Source organism: Gopherus flavomarginatus, chromosome 1 (genome assembly GCF_025201925.1).
Source record: "Gopherus flavomarginatus isolate rGopFla2 chromosome 1, rGopFla2.mat.asm, whole genome shotgun sequence".
NCBI lineage: Eukaryota > Metazoa > Chordata > Testudines > Testudinidae > Gopherus > Gopherus flavomarginatus.
Window position 1 is genome coordinate 152,131,822 of NC_066617.1, and position 27,386 is coordinate 152,159,207.

The 27,386-nt window shown below is 45.3% G+C and overlaps 1 protein-coding gene across 1 annotated transcript in view; it reads right to left on the reverse strand.

Annotated features, from left to right (window-relative positions):
* Nucleotides 1-760: 760 nt before the first annotated feature.
* The window catches only part of LOC127047182 (transient receptor potential cation channel subfamily V member 6-like), a 39,680-nt gene continuing 13,054 nt past the window's right edge, over nucleotides 761-27,386 (reverse strand). The window contains exons 2-15 of the mRNA XM_050945218.1: nucleotides 24,383-24,480; nucleotides 23,540-23,662; nucleotides 21,567-21,707; nucleotides 20,737-20,835; nucleotides 20,331-20,506; nucleotides 18,128-18,274; nucleotides 11,051-11,263; nucleotides 10,681-10,767; nucleotides 10,138-10,214; nucleotides 9,631-9,796; nucleotides 9,248-9,314; nucleotides 7,017-7,285; nucleotides 5,715-5,821; nucleotides 761-1,288 (exon numbers count right to left, since the gene is read on the reverse strand). Coding sequence (XP_050801175.1) covers nucleotides 1,012-1,288; nucleotides 5,715-5,821; nucleotides 7,017-7,285; nucleotides 9,248-9,314; nucleotides 9,631-9,796; nucleotides 10,138-10,214; nucleotides 10,681-10,767; nucleotides 11,051-11,263; nucleotides 18,128-18,274; nucleotides 20,331-20,506; nucleotides 20,737-20,835; nucleotides 21,567-21,707; nucleotides 23,540-23,662; nucleotides 24,383-24,480 — 2,047 coding nt within the window. The 3' untranslated portion in view covers nucleotides 761-1,011. The remainder of the gene's footprint in view (nucleotides 1,289-5,714; nucleotides 5,822-7,016; nucleotides 7,286-9,247; nucleotides 9,315-9,630; nucleotides 9,797-10,137; nucleotides 10,215-10,680; nucleotides 10,768-11,050; nucleotides 11,264-18,127; nucleotides 18,275-20,330; nucleotides 20,507-20,736; nucleotides 20,836-21,566; nucleotides 21,708-23,539; nucleotides 23,663-24,382; nucleotides 24,481-27,386) is intronic.

The window sequence follows — 27,386 nt, forward strand, 5'->3', positions numbered from 1 at the left end:
GCCTCGCAATACTTCCCACTGTGTCTCACCCAGCACTTGCTTCCCCGGTCGATTGACAGTGGCCATATAACTCCCCCTTCCCCTCGTGACATAGCACAGGGTGAGCTGCAGCAGACGTGCCTCACCACAGCAGGCTAAAAGCTACACCACTGGTCTCAATGAAGACAGGGACCAAACAGCCTGCAGTCTCAACACAGCAAAGATAACAGATGGCAGGCAGATATCAGACCATGAGCCAGAGACTTCTACTTTTCCATAGGAAATATGGCTCAGGATCAATTCACCTGGGATCTCCTTAGGGAGTCATCTCACCAGCCTCTGCACCCTCTTTAAACAGGATAAAAGTCCCAGCACAGAATGTGTGACATATCCTTAGGAAACCAAGAATCAAATTTCTGTAGCAAATACAATTAAAGTGCATTCATATGGCAGAAAAACACTCAGACCCTCCTAGAGTAGCAGTGTGGAAAATGCCAGTAAATAGAGGTTTGTCTTTCTTGAGGGAGGAACATCTGGCAGCCTCTTGAATGCCAGCTGTACGGGGACAGTCCCTTTAATCACTGCAGTATCAGCAGCTACTAGTTTCCTGAGTTTAAATATTGTTTTCAGTTCTGTATCAAAAAAATCTCCCAAGTCAGCTTTCCTCAATTCAGAAAACACTGTGGTCTTTGTGGGACCAAGGGAAGGAAGATACCAGGTATCAGAGGGCGAGAGATAAATGGATGAAACCCCAGTGCTGGCACATTTTTCTGTCTGTTTCTGTAGAGAGTTACAGAGCTGGACAAACACCAAACTCCTCAACTCAGCTCCTAGCCAACACAGCAACAAGGGCACATGGAAGAGGGGGAGAGGAGACTTGGACACCGTGTCCATCCTGCAGCATGGAGTATTCCTGTTGCATCTGGAGAGCTCTTAATAGCTATGGAGCGTGGTGTCCATACTGGAGTTTCCACTAGCACCTGGATGCTTCAGCAAAGGGCATCCACATTGTGGAATCAGGAGAGATGCGTCTCAGACATGGTAGACCTCCTCCTCTTCCATGGCATGGTTGACTTCCCCTTGAAGTTGTCTGAAGGTGGTACGCCTCAGGATCTCCCAGCCGCGGTGGGAACTGCTCTGGGATGTGCTCCGGGACACTGAAGGAGCAACTGGTGCTAGGTCCTTCTTGTAGGGGAACTCACCATCCAGCTTCTCTGAGTGTTTGTCAAAGTCCTCCTTATCCTGGGTCTTAAATGCTTCTGTGTAACGATGCATCTTTTGCTTGTTGGGATCAACCCTGTCCTCTACCCTGTAGAAAGGTGAGAAGAAGTTGAATACACCAGAAACATCCAGTGATGGGTTTACAATGGCTCCAGTAGCCCATGCTCAGAAGGGGCCCCGGCCTGCTCTATTTGCACTGAGACCCGAGACCCCGCTGTCTCCCCCCAGCCCACCACTTTCTCCTCTCGACCTGCCTTCCGGCTGGCAGAGGGCTCCTCTCTGCCCCCTGGCCCCACCCCCTGCTCCTCTCAGCCCCCTGGCCGGACTCCAGTGCACCTCCAGCTCCGGGCAGTCTCTGCTTCCTACCACCTATGGGTCCCCCACCTGTCTCCCCGGAGCTGAGCCGCCTGGGACTGGTGCAGAAGCCTGGCCAGTCTCAGTCAGGTGGCGGAGGTGGGTCAAAAAGACAATGTGGGGGGCTTGGCTGGGCCCCTCCAGGCAAGTGCATCTTGAGGGAGCCTGGCCAGGACAGGACCTGGCCTGGTTTATCACGCCACTCCAGAGGGGTTGGAATGATTCCCCACCCTGGGACCAGCCCTGGCTGTGCTGCCAGCTCAGCCCAGCAGACAGTCGCCTCCCAGCAGGCTGCCTCCCAAGAGGCAGGGTGTGGGGGAGTGGGTCTCTTGGAGGTCAGGGCAAGGGGCTGGGCTATGAAGGGGCAGGGAAGATCTGTGTGTTGGATCACTAGACAGTGGGGGTTTTGTGGGGGGTGCTGGGCAGTTGTGGTGGGGCTGTGGGCAGGAGTGGTGTTGTGCAGGGCGCTGTGTATTTGTGGGTAGGTCTGGGGGGGGCACTGGACATAGGGAGTCAAGGGGTGTTAAGTGGCGAGGAGGAGCTGTGTGGTGTGTCATGGGCCTGCCCCTGAGGGGAAAGGGCATGCTGGCAGCACAGGGACAGGCAGGCCACTGTGTGTCTGGCAACTGCCAGTTTGTAAATAGTGCCTTGGCTTTGGCATTGGGAAGAGTGGGACCGCCCCTGCCATGCCAGGCCGCACTGCCTCTGGCTGGCCCCTTACTCTGGGGACTGACCTCCCCATGCCATGCTCCATTGCCTCCATGGGCGCCCACAAATATGTTTGGTGCCTGGCCCATAAAAAGTTAATCTGGGCCTGAAAACATCCCAGCTTCTCAACAATCATTATCAGCTCCACCAAGTAGGCCTCTCCCAACACCACATCCAGCCCACGGCTTAGCACATCCATGGGGGAACTACTCACAAGTGGAGCTCCTTTAGCTTCCTCCTGTTCTCTCTCTCTCTCTCCCACACACACACAAACACACACACTACTGAAGGAGACCCACCACCTCCACTAGCTTCTATCCATTCTCCCCACTGTCCCAAAACCTTCACTGGCATTGTTTCCTTCCCGCTCTCCAGTTCTCTCTCCCCTTCACTGATTTCCTAACTGCACCTTCCCCTTCCCCTATGACCAGCTGCGAATTCTTGGTGAACTTGCTCCACTTGACCCCACATCTACTTCCCCTTTCCAATTGCTAGTTCGTCTCTTCTGATCTTGATAATCTGCCTTTCCCTGTGATTCTCCAAGCTGAGTCCCTGGGAAAGACACTCTTCCCATTGTGCTGCGCTTTGCACCTGAAGCTCACCCCTTCTGATCCACTTCTCCTCTTTTGTTCCACCCAAGAACCTTCCTTCTCTGCTTAGCTTGCTGCTGTCTCTCTAAGGGTAGCGCTCTGCCATGCTGTGTGTTGGTAACAGATATACAGTAGGACTGCACACATGATTGGAGTGTGTCAGCACCATTCTCCCCTTGAGGGGAGCACCTGGGAAGTGTGATGTACACATGTGTGCGGGGGAAGGGCTGGGTGGATGGACTACACAGCACTCCCAGCTGTAAGCTGTTGCCCATCAGTGATACTGTATAGCTAAGCTGCTCATGGTCTCCAGCAGGCTTGACATCCACAAGCATCCATCTGCTGAAACCTGCTGAGAGCCCCATTGAATAGTACAATGGCTCCCCCTTGGGGCCTGATCCACAAAACACAGATGTGTGAAAGGATAAATCCAGACATTGGTCTTATTCTCTTCTCACAGTGGTAAGAATCAGGAATAAAACCAGAGACGTGAGAGAAGAATCAGGCCTGATGTTATCCAAACCAAAAGAAACAAGTTACATAGAAACCTTAGTATAGGACTTAAACCAAAATTCTGGACCAAAGCAACTTTGAGGGTGGTTGTTGGAATTTGGTCCAAATTTTATGTCTTGGGTCCTCTCCCTGCTGAATACTTTCTATTTTGGAAACACAACATAGAATCATAGAAGATTAGGGTTGGAAGAAACCTCAAGAGATCATCTAGTCCAATCCCCTGCTCAAAGCAAGACCAACACCAACTAAATTATCCCAGCCACAGCTTTGTCAAGCCGGACTTTAAAAACCTCTAAGGAGGGACATTCCACCACCTCCCTAAGTAATCCATTCCAGTGCTTCACCACCCTTCTACTGAAATAGTGTTTCCTAATATCCAGCGTAGACCTCTCCCACTTCAACTTGAGACCATTGCTTCTTGTTCTGTCATCTGTCACCACTGAGAACAGCAGAGCTCCATCCTCTTTGGAATCCCCTTTCAGGTAGTTGAAGGCTGCTATCAAATCCCCCCTCACTCTTCTCTTCTTCAGACTAAATAACCTCAGTTCCCTCATTCTCTCCTTGTAAGTCAGGTGCCCCAGCCCCCTAATCATTTGTGTTGCCCTCCACTGGACTCTCCAAATTTGTCCACATCTCTTCTGTAGTGGGGGTACCAAAACTGGACACAATACTTCAGGTGTGGCCTCACCAGTGCCAAATAGAGGGGAATAATCACTTCCCTCAATCTGCTGGCAATGCTCCTACTAATACAGCCTTTTTGGCAACAAGGGCACACTGTTGACTCATATCCAGCTTCTCATCCCCTGTAATCCCCAGGTCCTTCTCTGCAGAACTGCTGCTTAGCCAGTCCAACATAGTAACTTGACACTGTGGGCCCATGTTAGACCCCAAGGTCCTGTCCAAATGCCCCTTTCCATTACTCTTGTCTTGTTTTGGAAATATTTGAGGTGCATTTCAGTGCTGGTGAAAACTAGTAGGCTGACAGGCCCAGAGACTGAAGCCTTCTGCTTATCTAATGCAGAGTTCTCAACCTTTTTCTTTTTGAGGCCCTCCTAAATATGCTATAAAAACTCCACAGCCCACCTGTACCACAATAACTGGTTTTCCATATATAAAAGCCAGGGCCAGCACTAAGGGGTAGCAAGTAGGGCAATTGCCCAGGTCCCCATGCCACAGGAGGCACTATGAAGCTAAGTTGTTCAGGCTTCTGCTTCAGTCCCAGATGGCGGAGCTCAGTATCCCAGGTTTCAGACCCCTGCAGTGGGACTTCGGCTTTTTTGCCCTGGACCCCAGCAAGTCTAACACTGGTCTTGCTTGGTGGACCCCCTGAAACTTGCTCGTTGCCCCCCAGGAGCCCCAGACCTCTGGTTGAGAACCACTGATCTAATGCACAGGGACAAGCTTCCCCAGCCACACACAACACCCCCCAAAATGCTCTGCATACTTAGTGGCATGTGGGAGAAAAAGAAGAATTCAGGCTCTGTAGCCCACTCAGGGCCTTGGCCTCTCTGTTGAGACTGTCAGGGATATGAGTATCTATCTATGAAGAGCTGGACTAACACATCAACTCATTTCACATTGAGTGGCATTTGAATTGCCTCTATTTGCTTAGCCAGCTCTGTCCTAAATCAGGTTGGAATCTGTATGGTGGAATGGCTTCATGGACCATTCCCTGAGCCACCGGAGCCAGCTAGTCCCAATCTCATTCCTTGCATTGTTATGCTGTCCCCTTCTCTTTCTCTGTGCTGCACACTTACATGCAATTCTCTCACATGTGGGTGAATCATAGAAGACGAGGGTTGGAAGAGACCTCAGGAGGTCATCTAGTCCAATTCCCTGCTACAGCTGGTCAGAAAATTTTAGTCAGACCAGCTTTTCGTGGGAAAATGCTGTTTTGATTAAAATGATTATTTATTTTTTTTAGCAAAGTCCTATTGATTTCAACAACACATCATTTTTTGGGGGGAAAAAATGGAAATCTGTTTTTGTGAACATGTCCAAGTGTCCCATTTTGACATTCCAGGGATGAAAAGTTTCAATTTTTCATGTTGAAATTACTTTTTGTTTTGAAATTTATGGAATTTAATATAAAAAATAATAAAGAGGTCAAAAGGTAAGCAAAACATTTCACATTTATCAAAACAATTCGTTTAAATTGACCTGAAATGAATTTTTTTTTAATTTTGTTTCATGAAAAATGTCAAAATTTTGGGTTTTGGTCCTGATTCAGTTTGAACATTTTTTTTAAATCTTGAAATTTTTCAGAGGATGGAAAATCCATTTTATGACCATCTCTAGTATGTACACACATGCACATCCACAAAGAACATATCAGAGAGGGCGACTCACCTAAGATACCACCTGTTCCCCATTCCATACTCCCGTCCACAGATCCCAGAGCGAGGCCAGAGGCATCGTGGAAGTTTCCGTTCCAGCATTACAGTGGTGGCAACAACCTTCCCAAATAAAAATGACAGAGGAAAGTAAAAAAAACAACCCAACGCACTATCTGAAAAACCCCACTTTGAAAATCGACAACACCTCCATGAGAAGAGTGTAGAAGTACTGAAGGAAGGAGAGGAAGCATCTCTATCCTGTCTACTGAAGGGTTGCTCACTATTTTTGCTTTAATTTCACCAAGGGTTAAGCAAACCATGGACCATCTTCAAACAACAGAAAACAGAATGTTCTTCCCCCTTATACATGGTGGCAGGGAATAAGCCAGTCAGTGTACAGTCTATAGGACATGCCACTGTGGTTATGCAAATATTACAGCCATGAGCAGAGTGAGTGTCCAGTTACCATCAGGAACTCAATACCCTGCAACATCAGGAAAGTCAACCATTAAACTTTCTGGTCTGTCTTGGAAAGGCAGGAGGTAGCAGAGAAAGGTATAACATGATCTAAGGGCTGGAAATTGAAGTGAAACAAATTCAACTTGGAAATGAGATGTATGTTTCTAATAGGGAGAGTAATTAACCATTGTAACGATTTATCAAGGGTCATGGTGGTTTCTCTATCACTCACAATTTTTAAATCAAGACTGGATGGTTTTTTTTTTTTTTTCCCTAAAGGATCTGCTTTAGGAATTATTTAGGGGAAGTTCTATGGTCTGTGTTCTACGAGAGGTCAGACTAGAGGATCACAATGTCCCTTCTGGCATTGGAATCTGTGAATCTCTGAGGAGTGTCAGTGAGTGAGGAATATAAAGGGGTTGGAATGGACAAGAGAGGATAAACAAGTTTCTGAATGGTGGCTTGAAATGATATGGAGGTGTGGATAGGGCACAAAGAGACAGAAAGTCTGGTCCAGATGTCAAGAGCTGCAGAGGAGAAGGCTCTCACACCGAGAGAGCCCATACTATGTGAAAGATAGACAGAAAAGATGGTGCTTGATATGCAGAGGGAATGAGGTAGGAGACAGATAGGCTGGAGCAGGCCTATCAAGGTGGTGGTGAGTTAAACTGGATCTTGAAATGAATGGGAGGCCAAGCCCATGGAGCTGTGTAAGGATGGGAGTGATGTGGCCATGCTTCTTTGCACCACAGGAGCAATTAGCTGCACTTATCAGCACTTCCACCAGGGACAACTCTCGTCATTCTGTACTGGAAAGATTTCTCCATTGCCTGGCCTAACACAACAGAGCCCTCACCTGTGCTCTCCAAAGCTCATCCCGCTCGTGGGCCACGCGCCAGTGGGTGTCGCCCATCATGGCAATGAGCAGGTTGAGCATGAGGAGGGTGGCGATGACGGCAAAGGCAAAGTACACCACACTGTACATGAAGGGCAGGTCCACGCTGTAGTTGGCAGGCCCATCAATGATGGTGAGGAAGAGCTCAAAGGTGGTGAACAGAGACATGGGATAGCTGTAGAACTGGCCCAGCTCTGTGGGGTTCTCTGTCTGGAAGATTATGTAAAAGGCTGGAAGGGTACAAGGAAAGGAAGAGAGAGAAAATTACAATAGGAATAATGCCCTGTGGTCAGCAACAGAGAATCTGAGGGGTGGGATTAGAATGGGGATTATTGGAATGTAAGATCTTCTGGACAGGGACTATATCTATCTGTGTGTGCAACTCCCCGCATGATGGGAGCTAATTCCTGACTAAGGCCTTTGGGCTTTACAGTAATATAAGCAATTAATAATAAACAAGCTGTGACATAGCAGAAGGCCATGCTGGGGAAAGTTCTAGCATCATTTCCACAGAAATACACTCCTGAGGAAATTCTGCACCAAAAAAAATTAAAAATTCTGTGCCAAAAAAATAAAATCTCTATGCACAATATTTTAAAATTCTGCAAATTGTATTTGTCCACAAATAAATGTGGAGGCTCCAGTGTGGCAGTGGGGAGTACAGGCCACTGGCTGCACAGAGGTGGGAGATCATCCTGCAACCCCCACCATCCTCAGGACATGGACTTGATGACGAGGCTGCACCCGACCCTGACACAGCGCAAGGGATGGACCTGCCCTAGAAACATTCCCAGGGCCTTGCCCCTCCACACCAGGTGCATCAGATGGGGGCAGGTAGGCTCAACCCAGCAGGATCCAAGTGTGGAGGGGCTTAGTGTGGAGGAATCCAGGTGCAGGGTGGGAGGGTTCTGTGTGGGGCAACCTGGATGTAGGGAGATCTGGATGCACAGGAGCTTGTGGGGGGAGCAAGGGGGGGTGTTCCAGGTGCAGGGGCAATGGGATTCTGCAGGGGGGATCCAGGTGAAGTTGGTTGGAGCTTGACAGGGGTGCAGCTCGTTGGAGCTCAGTGGGATGGGGGTCCAGGTGTGTGTAGGGGGACTTATCAGGGTGGTCCAGGTGCATGGGAGGTGCGGCTCATTGGGGAGGGGGTTTAAGTGAAGGGGACTCAGCAGGGGGTGGTCTGGGTGCACAGGTGGAAGTCTGGATGCAGGGGGGTGGGGCTCAGCAGGAAGGGGCCAAATGCTGGCAGGTGGGGCTTGGCAGGGAGGATCCAGGTGTGGGGGGTTGGTGAGGCATGGTTTGATGTGGGGGTGGGGGTCTGTTTGCAAGAAGGAGGGTTTCAGATGCAGGGGGAGCTAGGTTCCGGGGGTGAGGCTCAGCAAGGGGGTCTGAGTTTGGGGGCCTCCAAATGCACAGGTGTTGAGTGGACAGAGGTGCAGCTCTCCGTAGTGATCCCTCCCCTGATGGCTGAGGAGTGATGGAGGCAGAAAGCGAGGGGGCGAAGGAACAGAGCTGCGGGAGGTTTCTTGGGGTGGGTCTTACTGCTTACTGCTCTGGCCCCAGTTGCTCCATGCAGGGAAAATATGCTCCTCCCCCACCCTCAGCCCAGCTGAGACAAACAGCTGATCCTAGTGCAGGATAGGAATCACTGGTCCAGGTGTCCCGAGCGCTAGGTGTGGGAGGGTGGGGCTTGATGGGGATGGGGGGGTTCAGGTGCAGGGGGGCTCCAGATGCACAGGGTGAGGCTTGGCAGAGGGTCTGGATATAGGGAATCTCACTATAGAAACATGGGGGCTGGGCAGATGGGGAGTGGGTCTGACCTGGCACCAGCTGGAGTGTCCCTAGCCCTGACCCCCCACAGTGATTTACCTCTCTGCTGGCTGCTCGAGGCACATGAAACAACGTGCTCATGCTGCAAGTGAGGGGCGCATGGCCCCTCTTGCATTTTCCCTTTGCTTCCCCATCAGAAAGTCATTTTTCTGTGGGAAAGCAAAGAAATCTATGGCAGATATTAATTCTCCATGCGAGCAGTGATGCAGAATTCCCCCAGGAGTAGAAATAGAAGCCATGTGTTGTCACAGCCCTAACTGGCTCTCTCAAAGAGAGCAAGGTGATGCTAGGCTGAATTACCCAGATAAGACATGGAGAGACAGCAGAGGGAACACAGCCTGGTTTACAAATTATGGTCTTACCTGATGAAAAGCCAAGTATCACCACCGCCATGAGCCAACAGAAGCGCATGAGATCTCCAAATATCATCTGCAGAGCAAAGAGATAGGTATAGATGCCATGAGACCTGACTTTCCCACCAAGCCAAAGACCTTTCCCCCTTTTCATTGTGTGATACTAAATACATCTGATGTTACAGGTATGTTGAAGAAAGGAGCATCAGAATGCCCTTATGGCTAACACCTGTGTCCAGTGGAAAAGGGCTGAGTTCTTCCTGTCATAGAAAAGACCTCATTCTCAAGTTCTAATATAAATCCTGTTGGAGGAAGTCTGCTCTTCTGGTTTCCCCTGTCTGGATTTGTGTATTAGGATCAGTCTCTGTGTAACAAGGCTGTGTTGTCCTTACCTTCTGAATCATGATGGTGAAGGGTCCCAGCATCTGAAAGCCTCGTGCGAAGTACATGACGTTGCACCAGCCCAGCACCAGGGCAAAGGACATGGGAACCACCTCTCCAGTGGTGCTGGTGAGACGCATCACCATGGTCACCAGGATCATACAGGCATAGGTGATGCTGTAGAGGAAGAGGGAGAGCCAGGAGGATAAGCATGGGAATCACACCAGCCTTCTTTCTTTTGTGTTCACACACAGGTACACTCTGTCCCACTTGTAGATGAAAACTGGCTAAAACTTACGCTCATTTGTGCTTGCTCACTTGCCTGGCTGTCAGGCATCTCTCTCTCTCTCTCTCTCTCTATCTTTCTGATGCACATAAACTGATGCAGAAAGAGAAAGAAGCAAAGAAAAGCAACACCCAGAAGAGGAGAGAGAGCAGGTCTAATCACAAGGTAAAGGACAGCTGGATAGAAAATGAGAGACAAGCTATTTATGAGATTTGGAGAGGTGGAATCTCACATGATGACGTGGAATGGTCCTCCCAGGATGGTTTGTCCAAAGTACTTGGTGGCTCCAACTCTAAGGATATCTGGAATCTAAGAGGAACACTCTGTTAAGTTTGGGGATCAGATGGATTATGCCCAAGGAGATGATCAGAACAATAATTCCCAGTCTACATAGAGTTCTGTTCATCCATTGATCTTACAGCTAATTGTCCTGGATATGGGGAGGAACATGGAAGCTGTTTAAGAGCACAGAGCATTACACAAACATCCCAGATCCAGATGGAGCTACATTTTGCCAAAACAATGGGAACAACACCCTAACTCTCCTCTGAACTTCCTGAAATCCTTACTGCCAAGTGGTCACAACTTCAGTTTCAGGTCTTATCTGATAGATGGCTCTTCCAGTAACATACTGCTCCATAGGCCCCTGCTGAGGCACTAGGGTTCAAAGAGTGACCCCTACTGAGTCACCAACACAGACCAGTCTCTGTTTAGCTTAAGTAAGTGCTCTCTTGATTAGAATCCAGGGCTGTATTGCTCACACTGTTGCCCTTACCTCCAGGATCAATATCACTACAGCTCCAATTACTGTGATCAGCTCCCCGACCAGCCTGAGTTCATCCTCATATGTCACATAGGATTCCTGAAAGGAGAAAAAGAAGGGCTACTGATTGGTACGGGGGAACACTATAGTGTCTGGAGAGGCCACAAGAGCCATCCAGGTCCATGCTGAGCACCTAAGACACTAGGACACAGAGAATTTCCCCAACTACTATTCCCTCCCTGAAAAAGAGTATGGGGTGAGTAAATGAAAGAAGGCTTAGCTGCAGCCACTGAGGTCAGGAGACAGTAGGATTTCCCCGATAGGTTGGACTGATGTCCCCAACCCTACCCATGTGGCCCTCCAATCCCCATACATAATGCACCTGCAGCATTTTCTGGACATAGATGGTGTTGTCTCTGTCATTTGTTTTGTTTTCTGATCGAGCTTTCAGAGGTCGGTAAACACAGCACATGGTAAAGCAAATCATGTACAGCACGTAGAACAAGGCCAGGAAACAGAAATAGGGATGTCCATACATATTCCACTTCAGGCTCACCAGCTCCTTCACAGGTGTCAGGTCTAAAATCTGACGGGCCTGAGAGATAGAGAGAGAGAGCGATCAGTTATTAGCTGTGAGAGACATTGGTTTATCGGCACTCTCTACACTAGTTCCTGGAAGGACATTAACATAAGCTAATTTCTCCAAGGGCATCTCAGCATGAGGACACTACATTCATCTCATACACAAGCGAATTCTTCGGTCAAGTTGCACGAGCCTAGCTGTCCATAAGACTGTTGGACAAAGTGCTAAGAAAATAGGGAACACCCTTACACTCTGGTTTTATTCATTAGGAGGGAGAGAGGGAGGAAGAGTGTGTATGTGTGTGTGTTGGGCACTTACTATCCTGATGTGTTGCTCTATAGTACTAACTTACTACTGGGTTCTAGCCCAGAGGTGGATATATTTCTGCACTGATTGAATGACCCCTATAAAATTGGTGGGGGTGTAAGGCACTGCAAAAAAGAAACTGTATTCTTGAAAATGGTAATAAATCTAATTTTTATGATCTCTTCCATCTAGAAAGATCTCTACCTCTTTTATGAGTCATTTTACACACTGTATGATGTGTATACAATAGGGATGGGTTAACCTCACGATGTCAGTGGTTTTTGAACCTTGCCAACAGTTCTGGAGGTTCATAGGGTGCACAAAACTAGTTTAAGTTTGTGAATCTTCTTTTCCTGTGATTGGAAGTTGTTTTGAAGACTGATTCAATTAAAGCTAAAGGTAACCTGTGTTATATAAGAGATAAGACACCTTTCATTGTGAAAAACATAATCTAGCCATTAAAGGAAAGGACTGGAAGTCAGAACATCAGGTTCTATTTCCAGTACTGGCACAGATTTCTCAAGTGATCTTGTGTAAGTCACTTAAGTCAGTTTTCAGATAATGTCTAAACTTAGGCACCTAAATAAATGATATGTTTTCCAAAGGTGCTTCTATTGACGTCACTTGGAGTTGCGTGCAGTGTAATTGTAGCTGTGTCAGTCCCAGGATATCAGAGAGAAAAGGGTGGTGAGGTAATATCTTTTCTCTCTCACTAAGAGAAGTTGGTCCACCTTGTCTCTTGGAGTTCAGGGAATTCTGCATCTGTGGAAAACTTGTCACCAAGCCTGAAAAATTCTGCCGTTAATGTCTCTGCCACTTTTTTTCCTCTGTAAAGTGGGTAGATACTTCTTTTAACTTACTGGGTAATGGTGGTTTGAGAGGCTTGTGGCCAGAGCTTCAGAATTGCTTAACTCCTCTTTAAGCCCCTAAATGAAGAGGTCAAATTTTCAAATGTGCTAATCACCCAACAGCTACCACTGAGAACACTGCAGCGCATCTCCTCAGCAGCACAGGTTACTGTAAGCATATGAGGCCTGTTTTCCATTCTGGCTTCCCATAGAATCATGAATCAAATTCAAGGTCTTGGTCCTTCTCTTCAGGTCACTCATCCTTAGAAGATAGACCAGGGGTTGGCAACCTTTCAGAAGTGGTGTGCCGAGTCTTCATTTATTCACTGTAATTTAAGGTTTCGCGTGCCGGTCATACATTTTAAAGTTTTTAGAAAGTCTCTTTCTATAAGTCTATAATATATAATTAAACTATTGTTATATGCAGCATAAATAAGGTTTTTTAAATGTTTAAGAAGCTTCATTTAAAATTAAATTAAAATGCAGAGTCTCCTGGACTGGTGGCCAGGACCCGGGCAGTGTGAGTGCCACTGAAAATCAGCTTGAGTGCCGCCTTTGGCACGCGTGCCATAGGTTGCCTACCCCTGAGATAGACTAACATTCCAGGATGAAGACCATGCTCAACAGCCCTGCTCTTCAGGCACAATGGAACTTTCTACCATCAGGGTAAAGCTCATCTGCACAGGAGACAGAACTTTCCTGGAGTTTGGTCCCAGACTGTGGAATGAACTTCCACAAGAACCAAGGATCATCACAACCTCAACACCATCTTCTCCAAGTGCCAGGTGCACTTCTTCAACCTGCCTTCTCTAACACAAACACAGAACAGTGTACACATTGTAAAAAACAAAATTCTACCAGAACTAAACACTCCACTGCACACACACTTCTCTATGTCTCAGGGGACTGAGAGAGAATGAATCAAATGTGACAAACATTTGTCCCCTTGATTAATGCATTATTGACAGGCATTCACATATAATAATGATGAAGGTACTATAAGAACTTAATTTACACAGAATAGAGTACAGAGGAACTGTTTGCTGCTGAGCTCTTTTGAATACCTGGCCCTTAATTCTCTAGTATTTCCAACAGGTGCAGAGCTCCTCAGATGGGAAGTGTTCTAGAAGGGTCCAACATTGTTTTTATTACTATGAATGGGGTGATGTTGACCCTGATCTTCAGTCAACATTTGCTAATGGGGAAAAGTCCATCAGCATGTAGGATAGTTGACTCTAGGGAATAATTCCCTGTCTATTTGTGCCATTTGAAATAGCACTTGAAAAAAGGATTTCTGCAATGGCTATGAAGGATGTATTAGGAATGAGGGCATGGAGAAATGGAAATAAACATATATTGTGATCATATTCTCTCCCCCTGGCCACTTTTACATTTTTAGGATTTCACAAACAGAATTTCCAGTAGCTCCCATTGGATGAAGATCCTCCTGCAAAGGAGCAGGTTTGAGTCTTGCCTTAGTAGATTTCTAAAGTCCTCTCATCAAAGATTTTGTTGGCATTAAACCAACTATCTCCTTTAGGAGAAGAAAGGGAGAGTGCTGGAAGACAGCTGACTGTGAAACACAGCAAAAGAAAAATAGTCCAGAGAAAACAAGAGAAACAAATGATAACTATACAAAGGGTTTGGCTTGTTTATTCACCAGCCAAGGACTTCATAGATATAAAATAATCCTATAAATGTATGGCCATTTTTTTATTGAGGTTTTAACTGCAAGAATAAAAATAACACTACACTGTTTTTTTAGTTTTCATGTGTGAGTTTTTTTCCACAACAATAATAATGCACCTGCAGGCTATTACAAAACTGAAATCAAGCCTGTAACTACAGAATGAAAAGAAAAAAGTTTCATAGATCTGCCATAGGATCAGACTGAGAAAATCAATTACAGCTTTTCAGTAATCAATACTTAATATGTCCTTTTGAAAAGATTTTGAATTATAGACAGTTCTTTCATAGGAACATTCTGGAATATACTCTTATGGGAAAAGCTCATAGAATTTAAAATGCATGAGACAATAGGATTCTATAGAAATGTCTTTAAATGTGCTGTCCAATGTAGCAGAGAATGAGACATGTTCTATAGAATTTCTTTACCAATATATAATATTTGTTAGAGAATTGTGCCCCTGCTCTAGAATTGTACAGTTGGTTAAAAGTTTTTAAAGGACGATACAGACAGACTGTCTGACTTCATAGACATGGCCCATAGAAAGGAGATATTTTATATATTTGAACTGAAAAACAAAGCCAAAAGATTGACACACTGTCCAATTCTCTTCAGTGTAGGTCCTGATCTTAAGCAGGTGTAAATCAGTATAGCTCAACTGAAGTAAATGGAATTATGCTGGTTTATTCCAGATGGGCCTTGGGGATCAGTTTCTCTCTCCCACATGTGAATGTAATGCCCATTGACTTCAGTAGAAAGTACACTCATGTATTCAAAGGCAGAATTAGATACGTAGCTGATTGTTTATCGTGGATCAAAGTCTCCTTCAGAGGGCCAGAGAAACAGTTTATACAGACGTCAGTCATAACATGCTAAAGCAAAAGTCAAAGCCAGCTGCATGCTGCTTCCGCAGAAGTCAGTATATGATGTTATTTCACTTGAAAGTTATCCACATATAAAAAAATGAACCTCAGAGAATTTATTTGTTTGCTCTCAAAGAGAGTTGGCCATGTTAACAAGTTCACTGGCAAACAATTTATGTTTCCAAGAGTTCACAGTAGGTTTACCACTGAAGGTAAATGAGTTCTTTCTCCAAGAAGGAGGATGGAAGACAGATTTCTAACTCATTTAGAATTAGTCTGAGTTATGACAGTTCCTTGCAGAGAAAGCAAGACAATGACATCTATCATTGTTTTATGATTCTCAAAGATTTAGGATCATGATACATTTCTATACACCCTGAAATACAGGAATCCCTGGCATCAGATATTTTTAGGGGCAAGAAACAGGTAAATCTTTCCAGATTTGATTAGCAATGGACAGCAAGTAAGATTCTCAGGCCAATAAAATATTATATTATATTTTAAACAATCTGTACATTTGTTGCCCATTTGTTGCCGACACCCATTGGCCTCAGCTGCACCAAGTCCTAGGTGTCTGCTCTAAGCCTGAGAATTTTGTATGAGATACTTGGAGACATATGGGGCCAAATTCAGAAGTATAAGGTAGATGCCGTTACACTCAGTTCAGACTGCCCAAAATCTATTTACAGGTGCACAGGGGAGTCCAAGTTTGGGCAGCTTATGTACCCGGAAGCAGGAAAAAGGTGTAAATTAAATTAACGGCTGAGAGGCTACTTTAAACTACACATTCTTACAATACCCTAGTTTTGTTTCTCCTGCTAGACTCCTCTTCAAACCCTTACATCACTCCAGCTTAGACTCGCTTAGACCTGGTGGGTGCTGTGGCGGGGGTGTGCATAGTTAAGTTACATGCTGGTAAGTAGGTGTGAATCTAAGGGCTTGTCTAGATGATGAGTTAAGTGTGTTGGAAGCTGGGCTGTAAATCTACAGCGCGCTGACTGGGTATATGGACCCTGTACCTGTACCGTGCACTAAAAGTTCCTTAGCGTACTGTGGTCTACTCCACTTTGAAAGAGAGGTAGATCAAAGGGCATGAGGGAACTTTAAGCATGCGTCTGCACTCTGAGCTAGGGGCGTTATTTCCCTGTTTGCATGCACACTAACTCACCTCAGGCTAGCACGAGTACAAACAGCATTGTAGTCACAGTACATAGAGTGATTTCTATTTCGTACACACTACAAATATTCACCTGAATATGGGCTTTTATCTTGAAAACAATCTATAACAAGCTTCATTAAAGCAACTCTGGTAGCCTAAAATGATGGCAGTGTATCACTGATATTGAACTAGTCCCGTTATGGAGCAGAGGTGAGGATTCTGTCAGCCTAGTACAGAGCTGAACCTAAATAAGGGAGTCTAAAATGAGGAGACTTAGCTTCTCCTGACCCCCCTCTCCCTTGCCCAGGGCCTGATTCATCTTCTCACATCAATGTATACCAAAGGCAACTCAACTGACGTCTATATCCCATTGAACTGAGTGTAAGTGCAGGATCTGCTACTGACTTCCTCTGAGATCTTGGACAATGCATTTAGTGCAAAATTGTCAAAAGCACCTAAGTGATTTAAGAGCCTAAGGCCCATTTTCAAATGAGATTTAAGTGGTTTTTGAAATTTTACCTGTAATCTCTCTGTGCCTTAGTTCCCAGACATAAACATTTCTCCCATTTCTGTCCTTTTAAACTGTGAAAGGACAAGATCATCTCTTACTATGTATTTGTACAGTGCCTTGCACAATAGGGCCCTGATCTCAGTTGGAGCCTCGAGATACTACTGCAGCGCAAGTAACTTATAATAATGGAATTACCGCAGAGCAAAAGTGGGTGCATAAGTTACAGAAGGGTGTGAATGGAAAATAGTACTTTAACAGTATGATCCATATATGTATGGGATAGAAAAAGAAGGAATAGTCTGCTAGAGCAGATTCTGACAAAAAATGTAATTTTCAGTGTTTGGGAGAGAGTTATTGCATAGTATGAGTCTCTATTTGGGAAAATAGCTTTCTCGACATTATTTAGCTCATGGCACCAAGAATTCCGGATCTGAAAATGCATGCATGTCTTTGGAAGAGAGGGAGTCATCAGAATTTATTTTAAATGTTTGAATTAGTCTCCTGGACTGGCTCTCGGGTAGTTTTTACAGATCTGTTTCATAATGTATACTGTCCTTTAAATGCTCACAGATACCAAGACATGCAGGGATTTAAGGGATTCTGAATATATAAAAAAAAAACATAGTGAGGTCAGCATATTTTCCCAGGGCTTCTAGTGGCTGGAAAAGGTATCAATAATTTTTGATCTAGGACTATCTATTTCATAAGTGTTTCTAGAGTTTTGTGGTATGGAAATTACATAACATAACTAACAATGTGCTGGATTTGTTTCCCCTTCTTATAATGTCAGTATCTATTGATATTTTCCATATATTAGAAGGTCTAGCTCATTGTTTATTGATGTCATTACAATTCATGCTTTAGGACACTAATTGAGCCTTGAAGATGTTTTTGTTTTCTCTGTAAGGAAACCTGTTGTTGGCGGGTATCTTTTTTTTCCCAACATCAAACCTGGATGGGTCTTACCCATTTTTGTTTCAGAAGTTAATTTGGAATGTTAGTTAATGAGGGACTGAATAATCAAACTTTGCATTTCTAAAGCACCTTCCATCCCAGGATCTCAAAGCACCTCAATAACCGTTAAGGAAACGCTCATAACACCCCTTGATATAGGCAAGGAGTATTGCAGCAGCACAGAATACTTCTTATTTATGTCTTTGAGACTACAGGATCAGAGAGCACCTTCTGATGAATCTGCAACATCGCTTCCTGTAACATTAGCAGCCTTGGGCATATTGAACATGGCACAGGGCCTAAGGCAACATTCTTTAAATCATACTCTCAAACTGCAAGTTTATGGTGTAACTGCTATATAGAATCATATTTACTGTGTCACACAGGGTTTGCTGCATTTCACTTGTTCCCTGTCTCAAATGGGCAAGAAGTGCGAGACCTCGTGGACTATATGGAATAGCTGCACAGCTGGAACTTTCAGTGTCCAGTTGGATTTCTCTTTTCATAACAAACACATTCTGTACAGAGACTCTGACCCCCCAGTATACCTCTCTCTTCTTGGTTGAGACAACAAGCTCCAGAAAGGACTGATCTTCACCCCAGGAGTCAATTTCTGTGAGGTCATAGAGGACAGAAGTCACGGGCCCAAACGTCCACAGAGTGTGCTTTCGCTTCTGCATGAGGTGCTGAAACATCTGAGGAGCAAGGAAAGGGATGGCACGGAATCAGTCAATGCCCAAGAATTCATGCAACTCACAGTATACATATGCCAAATTGATTAAAACAAGTTCTGGGCTAAAATTTGGCACTGGGTCTTTTTGCAGTTTTCACATCTTTCAATGGTTTGCTTTTCTGTGACATTGACAAAATAGCTGTTGCTGCATTAACAAACTCTACATCCAACTATCTGCCCCACACACAGTACTGAAGCCTCACCTCGTTCAGGTGTCATTTTTAGCACCTTCAAGCAAAAATAAAATCACAAAAAAGGCAATTTTGGGGATGAAATGTGTTCATTTGTAAGATTTTAAAAAAAAAATAATTAACCCCTCTCCCCCACAAGTTCTAGCAGTTTCACCTTTTGTCACAAATATTTCACACAGTTCCATCTAGGCTTTGGATCTGGCCCACAGGATTGCCCTTTGTGGTGCCGTGGGCCCTGCACCGCTCTCAGAAGGGCAGGCACCACGTCCCTGCAGCCCCCTGTGCATTGTCCTTGCCTCCAGACCTTGCCCCCCACAGCTTTCATTGGCCAGGGACGGGGAACCACAGCCAAGGGAGCTACAGGGGAGGTATCCGTTTCTTATTTACAATGTCACTCGAATGTGAGAACAGGCATTCGCATGGCACTTTGGAGTTGACATTGCAAGATATCTATGTGCCAGATATGCTAAACATTTGTATGCCCCTTCATGCTTTGGCCACCATTCCAGAGGACATGCTTCCATGCTGATGATGATAATTAAAAAATTAACATGTTAATTAAATTTGTGACTGAACTTCTTGGGGAAGTATTGTATATCTCCTGGTCTGTTTTACCTGCATTCTGCCATATATTTCATGTTATAGCAATCTCGGATGATTACCCAGTACATGTTCATTTTAAGACCACTTTCACAGCAGATTTGACAAAATGCAAAGAAGATACCAACGTGAGATTTCTAGAGATAGCTAAAGCACTGGATCCAAGGTTTAAGAATCTAAAGTGCTGTCCAAAACCTGAGAGTGACAAGGTGTGGGACATGCTTTCAGAACTCTTAAAAGCAACATTCAGATGCAGAAACTACACAACCTGAACCACCAAAAAAGAAAATCAACTTTCTGCTGACTCAGATGTGAAAATGAATGTGTCGGTCCACTCTACTTTGGATCATTATCGAGCAGAACCCATTCTCAGCATGGACGCATGTCCCCTGGAATGGTGGTCAAAGTATGAAGGGACATATGAATCATTAGCGCATCATAAATATCTTGTGACCCGCCAGCTACAACAGTGCCATGTGAATGCCTGTTCTCACTTTCAGGTGACTGAACAAGAAGCAGGCAGCATTAACTCCTGTAAATTTTAACCAAACTTGTTTGTCTGAGCCATTGACTGAAGTAAGAGTGAATGGGCTTGTAGGCTCTAAAGTTTCACATTGTTTTATTTTTGAATGCAGGTTTTTTGGTACATACATTTGTAAGTTCAACATTCATGATAAAGAGACTGCACTGCAGTACTTGTATTAAGTGAATTGAAAAATACTATTTCTTTTATTTTTTACAGTGCAAATATTTGTCATAAAAATAATAATATAAAGTGAGCACCGTACACTTTGTATTCTGTGTTATAATTGAAATCAATATATTTAAAAATGAAGAAAACATCTCCAAAAATTTAAATAAATGGTATTCTATTATCGTTTAACAGTGCAATTTTTTTAATCGCTTGACAGCCCTAGTTTTTATATTAGAAATTCAGTTCCTGTCTACACTGTTTTTCTTGGAAGACTGTGGCTGACTGTAGAACTACTAAATGTATGAAATCAAGAGTAATGAAGGCTAGGTAATGGAGAGAAAGGAGAGAAGTTCCCTGGTCCTCCATGTCCGGGAAGAAACTCAGCAAAGGAAGGAAGATAAGACTTGATATTCCTTTTCTACACAATTAATAAGCTACCTGGATGCCAGTCACCTTAGACAGAGAACACTTGAGCTACCCATTTCTGAAAGCCTTCTCCTGTGAAGAGCTAACTGTGTTGTGCATGAACTCACCACGGTGTTGCCTTCCACTCCAGCCAGTTTGAATGGAGTGAGCCCCTCATTGTTTGGAATTGAGTCCAAGGTTCCCAGACTCTCATCGCTCTTGTCATAGGAGAGAATCAGGTTGTACATCTGACAGGCAAAAGTCTTGTTGGGCTGGAGAACCAGGATGTGGAGAATAGTGTTCCCTATGGAGGAAGTAATGTAGGGATCACACGACATGATACAGACTAGAGCGGCTGATATGCATTAAAAATAATTCTTGATTAACAAAACTAAGGAGCATATAATTGATTGATAACATTAACATCTTCTTACATTTTCCTAGGAACTGCACCTGGAGTAAAGTAACTGCTCAGTGTGTGTAAGGTTGGTAGAACCTGGCCAGAGAGTCACTTGGCCCGTGCAGAACTCTTACCCAGAGAGTCTTGTGCTCTGATGTCAGCTCCATTTTCAATGAGCAACCGGACGATCTCCTCACTCCCCACGCAGGCAGCAAATGATAGAACATGCTCCCCTGAAGAGGAAGAATCAGAGGGAAAATAAGACTTGGACCACAAGGAAATAAGCACACACGCCAGACAGAGACATGTATGGGAAACTATGCATGGGAAGGGAAGAGAGTTACCCAGAAGTTCAAAAAATCCCACACCTACTGAGTGAAAAACATTCCCCTCCCCCCACCGCCAAAAAAAAATGTCAAGATGACAGAATGGGTCACAGCTAGGGGAGACCTAGACTCTTAGAAGGGACACTGTTATCTAGTTGACAGGTGAGAGAATTGCTGCTAGGCAGGGGCGGTTCTGTGTTTTTTGCCGCCCCAAGCATGGTAGCCAGGCAGCCTTCAGCGGTGTTTCTGCATGACGTCTGCCAGTCCCGCCCCTTAGGCATACTCACTGCCGAATTGCAGCCGAAACCGCGGGACTGGTGGGCCTCCCGTAGAAAAGGCTGCCTGACTGCTGCCCTCAGAGCGACCGGCAAGGTCCCTCCTGTGGTTTGCCGCTCCAGGCACGCACTTGGTGCACTGCTGCCTGGAGCGGCCCCTGCTGCTAGGATGATTTGTGTTCAAATTGAATTGAAGTGCCTGATAAAAAGTGTGTAACTGACAGCCCTGGAGAGCAGAGCCCTGTATTTATCTAGAGTGGGTATAGCACAGGCAGCATCAGTACAAGCTTTCTCCACACTCCCTCCATCACCCAATCCTCTAGAATAGAGGGGAAGAAACCCAGTCTGCAGACAGGGCCATACCAAAGTAGATAAGGTTATGGGCGCTGCGCCTGAAGAAGAGTCCAGTGGCCCGTGGGCTGGAGATATTGGCCCCCTTCTTGAGCAAAGCCTTCACCAGATTAATGTTCTGATTCACTGCGGCGATATGGAGAGCTGTCTGCCCTGCAACACATGTGCACCCAAATAAAACACATCCTCTGGGAAATCCACCTCCAGCCATTAAAGCAGAGATCAGTCATCTGCGCCTAGGATTACTGTGTGTATGTTGTGAAGTTTAATGAGCAGGTGCCAGAAAGAGTTCTGCCACTTGCCAAGAAGATACACAGGTGGCACATTTGAGATGTGTTCCCGCTGGAGACTGAAGAGACACTTGGGCAGGTTGAATGACGGCTTTCAGTGGGGCAGAGACATGCCAGGCTCATCTGGCAAGTGGACTGAGATCCCAAATGCTCAGATGAAGACTCTAGTATCTCTCACAGGGAATGAATAGCCAGTTAAGCTGTGACTAGACAGGGACACCATCTTTAATTCTCAAGCTGGAGATTGGGGTAACCCCCCCATTTTTTATTTTTCTTAATTATTTTGGAGAGGAACATTGTTGTTTTGAATCCTAGCTTGGCATTCCTGTTTCTGCAACTGCACTTATTCTTTCCTTCCCTATTTTTGACTCTGGCCCTTTAGCACCTTTCAAATCTTTTTAAAAATTTCAGCTGTATATGCTTACCCTCATTATCTGCCTATCTCTTGATGGTTTAGAGCAGGAGTGGGCAAACTTTTGGGTCCTAGGGCCACATCGGATAAGAAATTGTATAGAGAGCCAGGTAGGGAAGGCTGGGGGAGGCTATGCTTCCCCAGTGAAGTATGGCCTGCCCCCCTATCCAGCTCCCCAGAACCCCCATCCAACCCCCCTTGCTCCCCACCCCCAACTCCCCCCTAGGACTCCCACATCCTATCTAGACATGCCTGCTCACTGCTCCCTGACCTTCGCCCAAGATGCCCATCCCCTATCCAATCCCCCCAGCTTCCCACCCCCCTGGGGCCCCCTATCCTACCCACCCTTCTCTCCCTGCACCATGTTACCTGTGGGATGGGGGAAAGAGGGTTCAGTCCTTTCCCTGTGCATTTCCCCTGCTCGTTTGGCTGCTCTCCCTGGCAGTCAGGCAGGGCTCGCTCCCTGTCTGGGCTTGGCTGCTGGGGACAGGGGCCAAGCATGCTTGGGATGGATGGGGGGCCCTGGCTTGCTCTGCCCCTGTCCCCAGCAGCAGGCTCCTTGACCGCCCCTCTCTCAGAACTCCCCTTGCTCCCCACCCCTGACCACACCACCCTGGAGCAGCAGGTCTGGTGGCACTATAGCTGTGTCGCCCAGCTGGAGCTGGAGCCACGCTGCTCAGGCACTGGGGGAACTGTGATTACGAGGGAGGTAGGGAAGGGAGGAGAGCAGAAGGGGATGGGCCAAGGACTAGCCTTTGCCCCACTCACTGCGCTGCCGGGGAGTTGGGCTGCCTTCTCCATAAGCCTGTCCAGACCCTGCTCCCTGGCAGGAGCTCAGGGGCCAGAGGAAAGGGTCCTGCAGGCCACATGTGGCCTGCGGGCTGTAGTTTGCCCCCCGCTGGTTTAGAGCCCTTTTCCTGAGTAGTTGAGCAAGCGGAGGGAGGAGATAACCCTGGGATCACTGAGGACCAGATAATTGCACATCAAAAATCTAATTTAGTACACATAGCATGATAATTATTTTTCACATTCCATTGCACAGCCAACTGATCCAACAGGGATCAGAGCCTTCCCTTTGTGTATATGCATGAGTGTTCCTGTGCAGAGTTCAACCCAAGGTTACACTAAATGAACAGGAAACATTTGTGGACGTATTTCACAATGCTGTAGTTTAGCAATACAGCAAAGAACGAGATCTCTAACCAATTGTCCTCATTGGATAATATTTATTTCCTGACCCTCCAGAGGGATCCCAGTTCAGTCTCATGTCTTGGTGATGGTACCTTCATATAGCTCCGATGTCATCCTCTCATTAACAAGTTCTGGAGCTGCCTCCATCAGAGCCTGAGCAGCCTCCATATTATCATACAAGGCAGCCACATGAAGAGCTGTTTCTCCCGCTGCACCTGGAGAGAGTGGCAGAAGCATACAAGTCATCTAGTCATTCATATGTATAAGACAAAGCTGAGCAGAGATTTCATATTAATAGTGGGAGCTTTTTGAGTGGGAGTGAAGTCTAGCGAATAGGGTGACTTAGGAAACCTGGGTTCTATTTCTGACTGCCACTGGCCTGCTGTGTGACCTTGACTTTCCCTCTCTGTGCTTTTGTTTCCCATCCCATACTTTGTCCTTCTTGTCTTGTAAGTTCTTTGGGGCAAGGACTACTTCTTACTACGTCGGTGCAGCGACTAACACAATGGGCCTCTGATTTCAGTTGTGGCCTCTAGGAACTACTGTAATACAATAATATTCCAGTGTGGAAGAGAGTTTCTCAAAGGTGATGGAGGAAGCATGGCTGGAGATGTTTATTGCAGAGAACAGTTCTGCAGCAGGCTGGGAGAATAGAGGTCTAGACAAACTATTACCCAATAAGTCTTTTCCACCTCTAAGTTTCACAATTAATCTAGGAGCTGAATAGTTCTTTGACAGAATAATTGGTACAGAACTAGGAATTTTGCTTTGCTGCAGTACTTAGGCCATTGGGTTCCTCCTTTCCTCCTGCTCAAAAAGCCCAGGCCTTTTTGGCCTCCCCAGGAAGAAACTAAGGACAAATAACCACAGACTCACACTGGCAGACCCTGTATGTTTGTCATGGGTAGGGAGCAGGAAAGTAGGGGACAATTTACCTCTTTGATAGACATCGCAGGTGCCATCAGAGATCAGTTTCTTGATGGCCCGGAGATCATTCTCCTTGGCAGCCTGGAGAAGTGGAGACTCCCAGATTCTGCAACCAAGAAAAAACAAACAAATGTTAAAAACCACAATTGCACCCACTTCTCTCTGACCTAGAATTTAATTCTTCAGGATCAACATGGCTTTCTGGAGCCAATAGCAACCCTCAAGCTTAGCACCTTTCCACCTTGATAGGTAAGTCATGTGTTTATTATGCATTGGTGCTACTCTTTGAATTCCCTCTCTTGTACAAAAAAGAAAAATAACAACACCGTGACAGAGACAGAGCTCAATAAAAGAATAACAATAACTGGGAAATCATCAACTCTTACTGCACTGACATGAGACCACATGGTGGCAGCAGAGGGAAAGAGATAAGAAAGGGTCAGTTATGCTTTGGAATAAGTGACTCCCAAACTGTTTCAATTTCTAGACTGTTACTCACATTTAAAACAGATAATTTCTTTGTTTGAAAGTGTGTCAGTGAAAGAGGCTAAGAGACTGCATTGCCAGTCATTAGAGACCTTAGCTATCAGTAGTCTAGGTAGCTTGGGAGCAAAAAAGCCAGCAACTACATCCCCTTATTTCACGGATCACTATACAAATAGTGTCTCTTCACTTGGAAATAAAAGGGAAAATCTCCTCTTCAACTCCCCAGAGCTCCAGAGGCACAATTAATGGACTAGGAGCTAAACTGTAATCTCATGCTTTGTGGGAGCTAAAGACCTAAATCTTAATATAAACAATCTTTTCCCTGTTGCTGAAGGGAATTATGGAAGTTATGGAACACTGACATTGTGCAGCCTGAGTTTATGGCAGCTACGGGAAACTGAGCCAGTAAAGCACATGCCATTAAACAAGCTCATAAGAACATAAGAACATAAGAATGGGCCATACTGGGTCAGACCAAAGGTCCATCCAGCCCAGTATCCTGTCTACCAACAGTGGCCAATGCCAAGTGCCCCAGAGGGGGTGAACCTAACAGGTAATGATCAAGTGATCTCTCCCCTGCCATCCATCTCCATCCTCTGACAACACCATTCCTCACCCATCCTGGCTAATAGCCATTTATGGACTTCACCACCATGAATTTATCTAATTCTTTTTTAAACCCTGTTATAGTCCCAGCCTTCACAACCTCCTCAGGCAAGGGGTTCCACAGGTTGACTGTGCACTGTGTGAAGAAGAACTTCATGGATGTTAAATCCATTAATTTCATTAGGTAGCCCCTAGTTCTTATATTATGGGAACAAGTAAATAACTTTTCCTTATTCACTTTCTGCACACCACTCATGATTTTATATATCTCTATCATATTCCCCCTTAGTCTCCTCTTTTCCAAGCTGAAAAGTCCAAATCTCTTAAATCTTTCCTCATATGGGACCCGTTCCAAACCCCTAATCATTTTAGTTGCCCTTCCCTGAACCTTTTCTAATGCCAATATATCTTTTTTGAGATGGGGAGACGACATCTGTACACAGTATTCAAGATGTTGGCGTACCATGGATTTATATAAGGACAATAAGATATTCTCCATCTTATTCTCTATCCCTTTTTAATGATTCCTAACATCCTGTTTGCTTTTTTGACAGCCGCTGCACACTGTGTGGACATCTTCAGAGAACTATTCACGATGATTCCAAGATCTCTTTGCTGATTAGTTGTAGCTAAATTAGCCTCCATCACATTATATGTATAGTTGGGGTTATTTTTTTCCAATGTGCATTACTTTACATTTATCCACATTAAATTTCATTTGCTATTTTGTTGCCCAATCACTTAGTTTTCCAAGCTCTTTTTGACATTCTTCACAGTCTGCTTTGGTCTTAACTATCTTGAGCAGTTTAGTATTGTCTGCAAACTTTGCCATCTCACTGTTTACCCCTTTCTCCAGATCATTTATGAATAAGTTGAATAGGATTGGTCCTAGGACTGACCCTTTTGGAACACTAGTTACCCCTCTCCATTCTGAAAATTTACCATTTATTCCTACCCTTTGTTTCCTGTCTTTTAACCAGTTCTCAATCCATGAAAGGATCTTCCCTCTTATGCCATGACAACTTAAAATAAAACAAGCTCAAAATAAAATGGAACAATTATAGGAGAAGAATGTCCTTGGCTGGTTTTATCCATGCCCCAGGTTCTTGATTATTTCATCAGATTTGTTTGGTTGACTAAGGACCTGCATTCACATTGTACCCTGGGTTTCACTTATGGCAGGAAACCATGATGAGATCAATCTCCTGAACTTCACAGAGACTTTCCAAGAAAGTGCAGCCAACTCCCACAATTTTATCACCAGTCTTGCAATATTTGGTTCTTTTCTTATAGCCCCAGCTCTGCAAGGCACATGATGACGTGAAATTCTCAGTATTTGATTTTAAAACAGCAAGTTTCTAGCCCTCATGGTTGCAGGGAAGAGTTTAAAACATGACCCAAGTGTTGCCTCAAGGTTCAAAAGCCAGGAGGCAAAGAAAAAGAACCTCAAATGTACTATTTTAAAACATCTCATAATTTTTAAGCTGGCCTCAGGATTTTTGAACCCAATGCTGTAGGCCCACTCTGCCAACTGCTATTGCCGTTTTCACGTACAGTAGCTCACTGCTGATTCAAGACAAGGAGGACCGCCAATCTGATCCAGCACAGAAGGAGGTGGGATGCTGGCCTAGATGGACCAATGGTCTTAGGGCAACATCTACATTCATTAATTAGCAAACATGATAAGAAACATTCTGAGAAACAAACAAAAGGGGAAATATGCTCAGTGAGTTAGCCAGTAGTAACTGAAAGCATCACCAGCCCCAAGCATGGTTGGCTGCCAAGCCAGCATTCTTCCCAAGGCATAACTGCTGCACTCATTGGAGCTGTGGGGGGAGTGTGAGGAATGAGTCATAGTGCAGTCCCTCCACCTCTCTAGAGGGCTGGGGAAATTCCACAGACCGCCCCTTGAAGAACTCA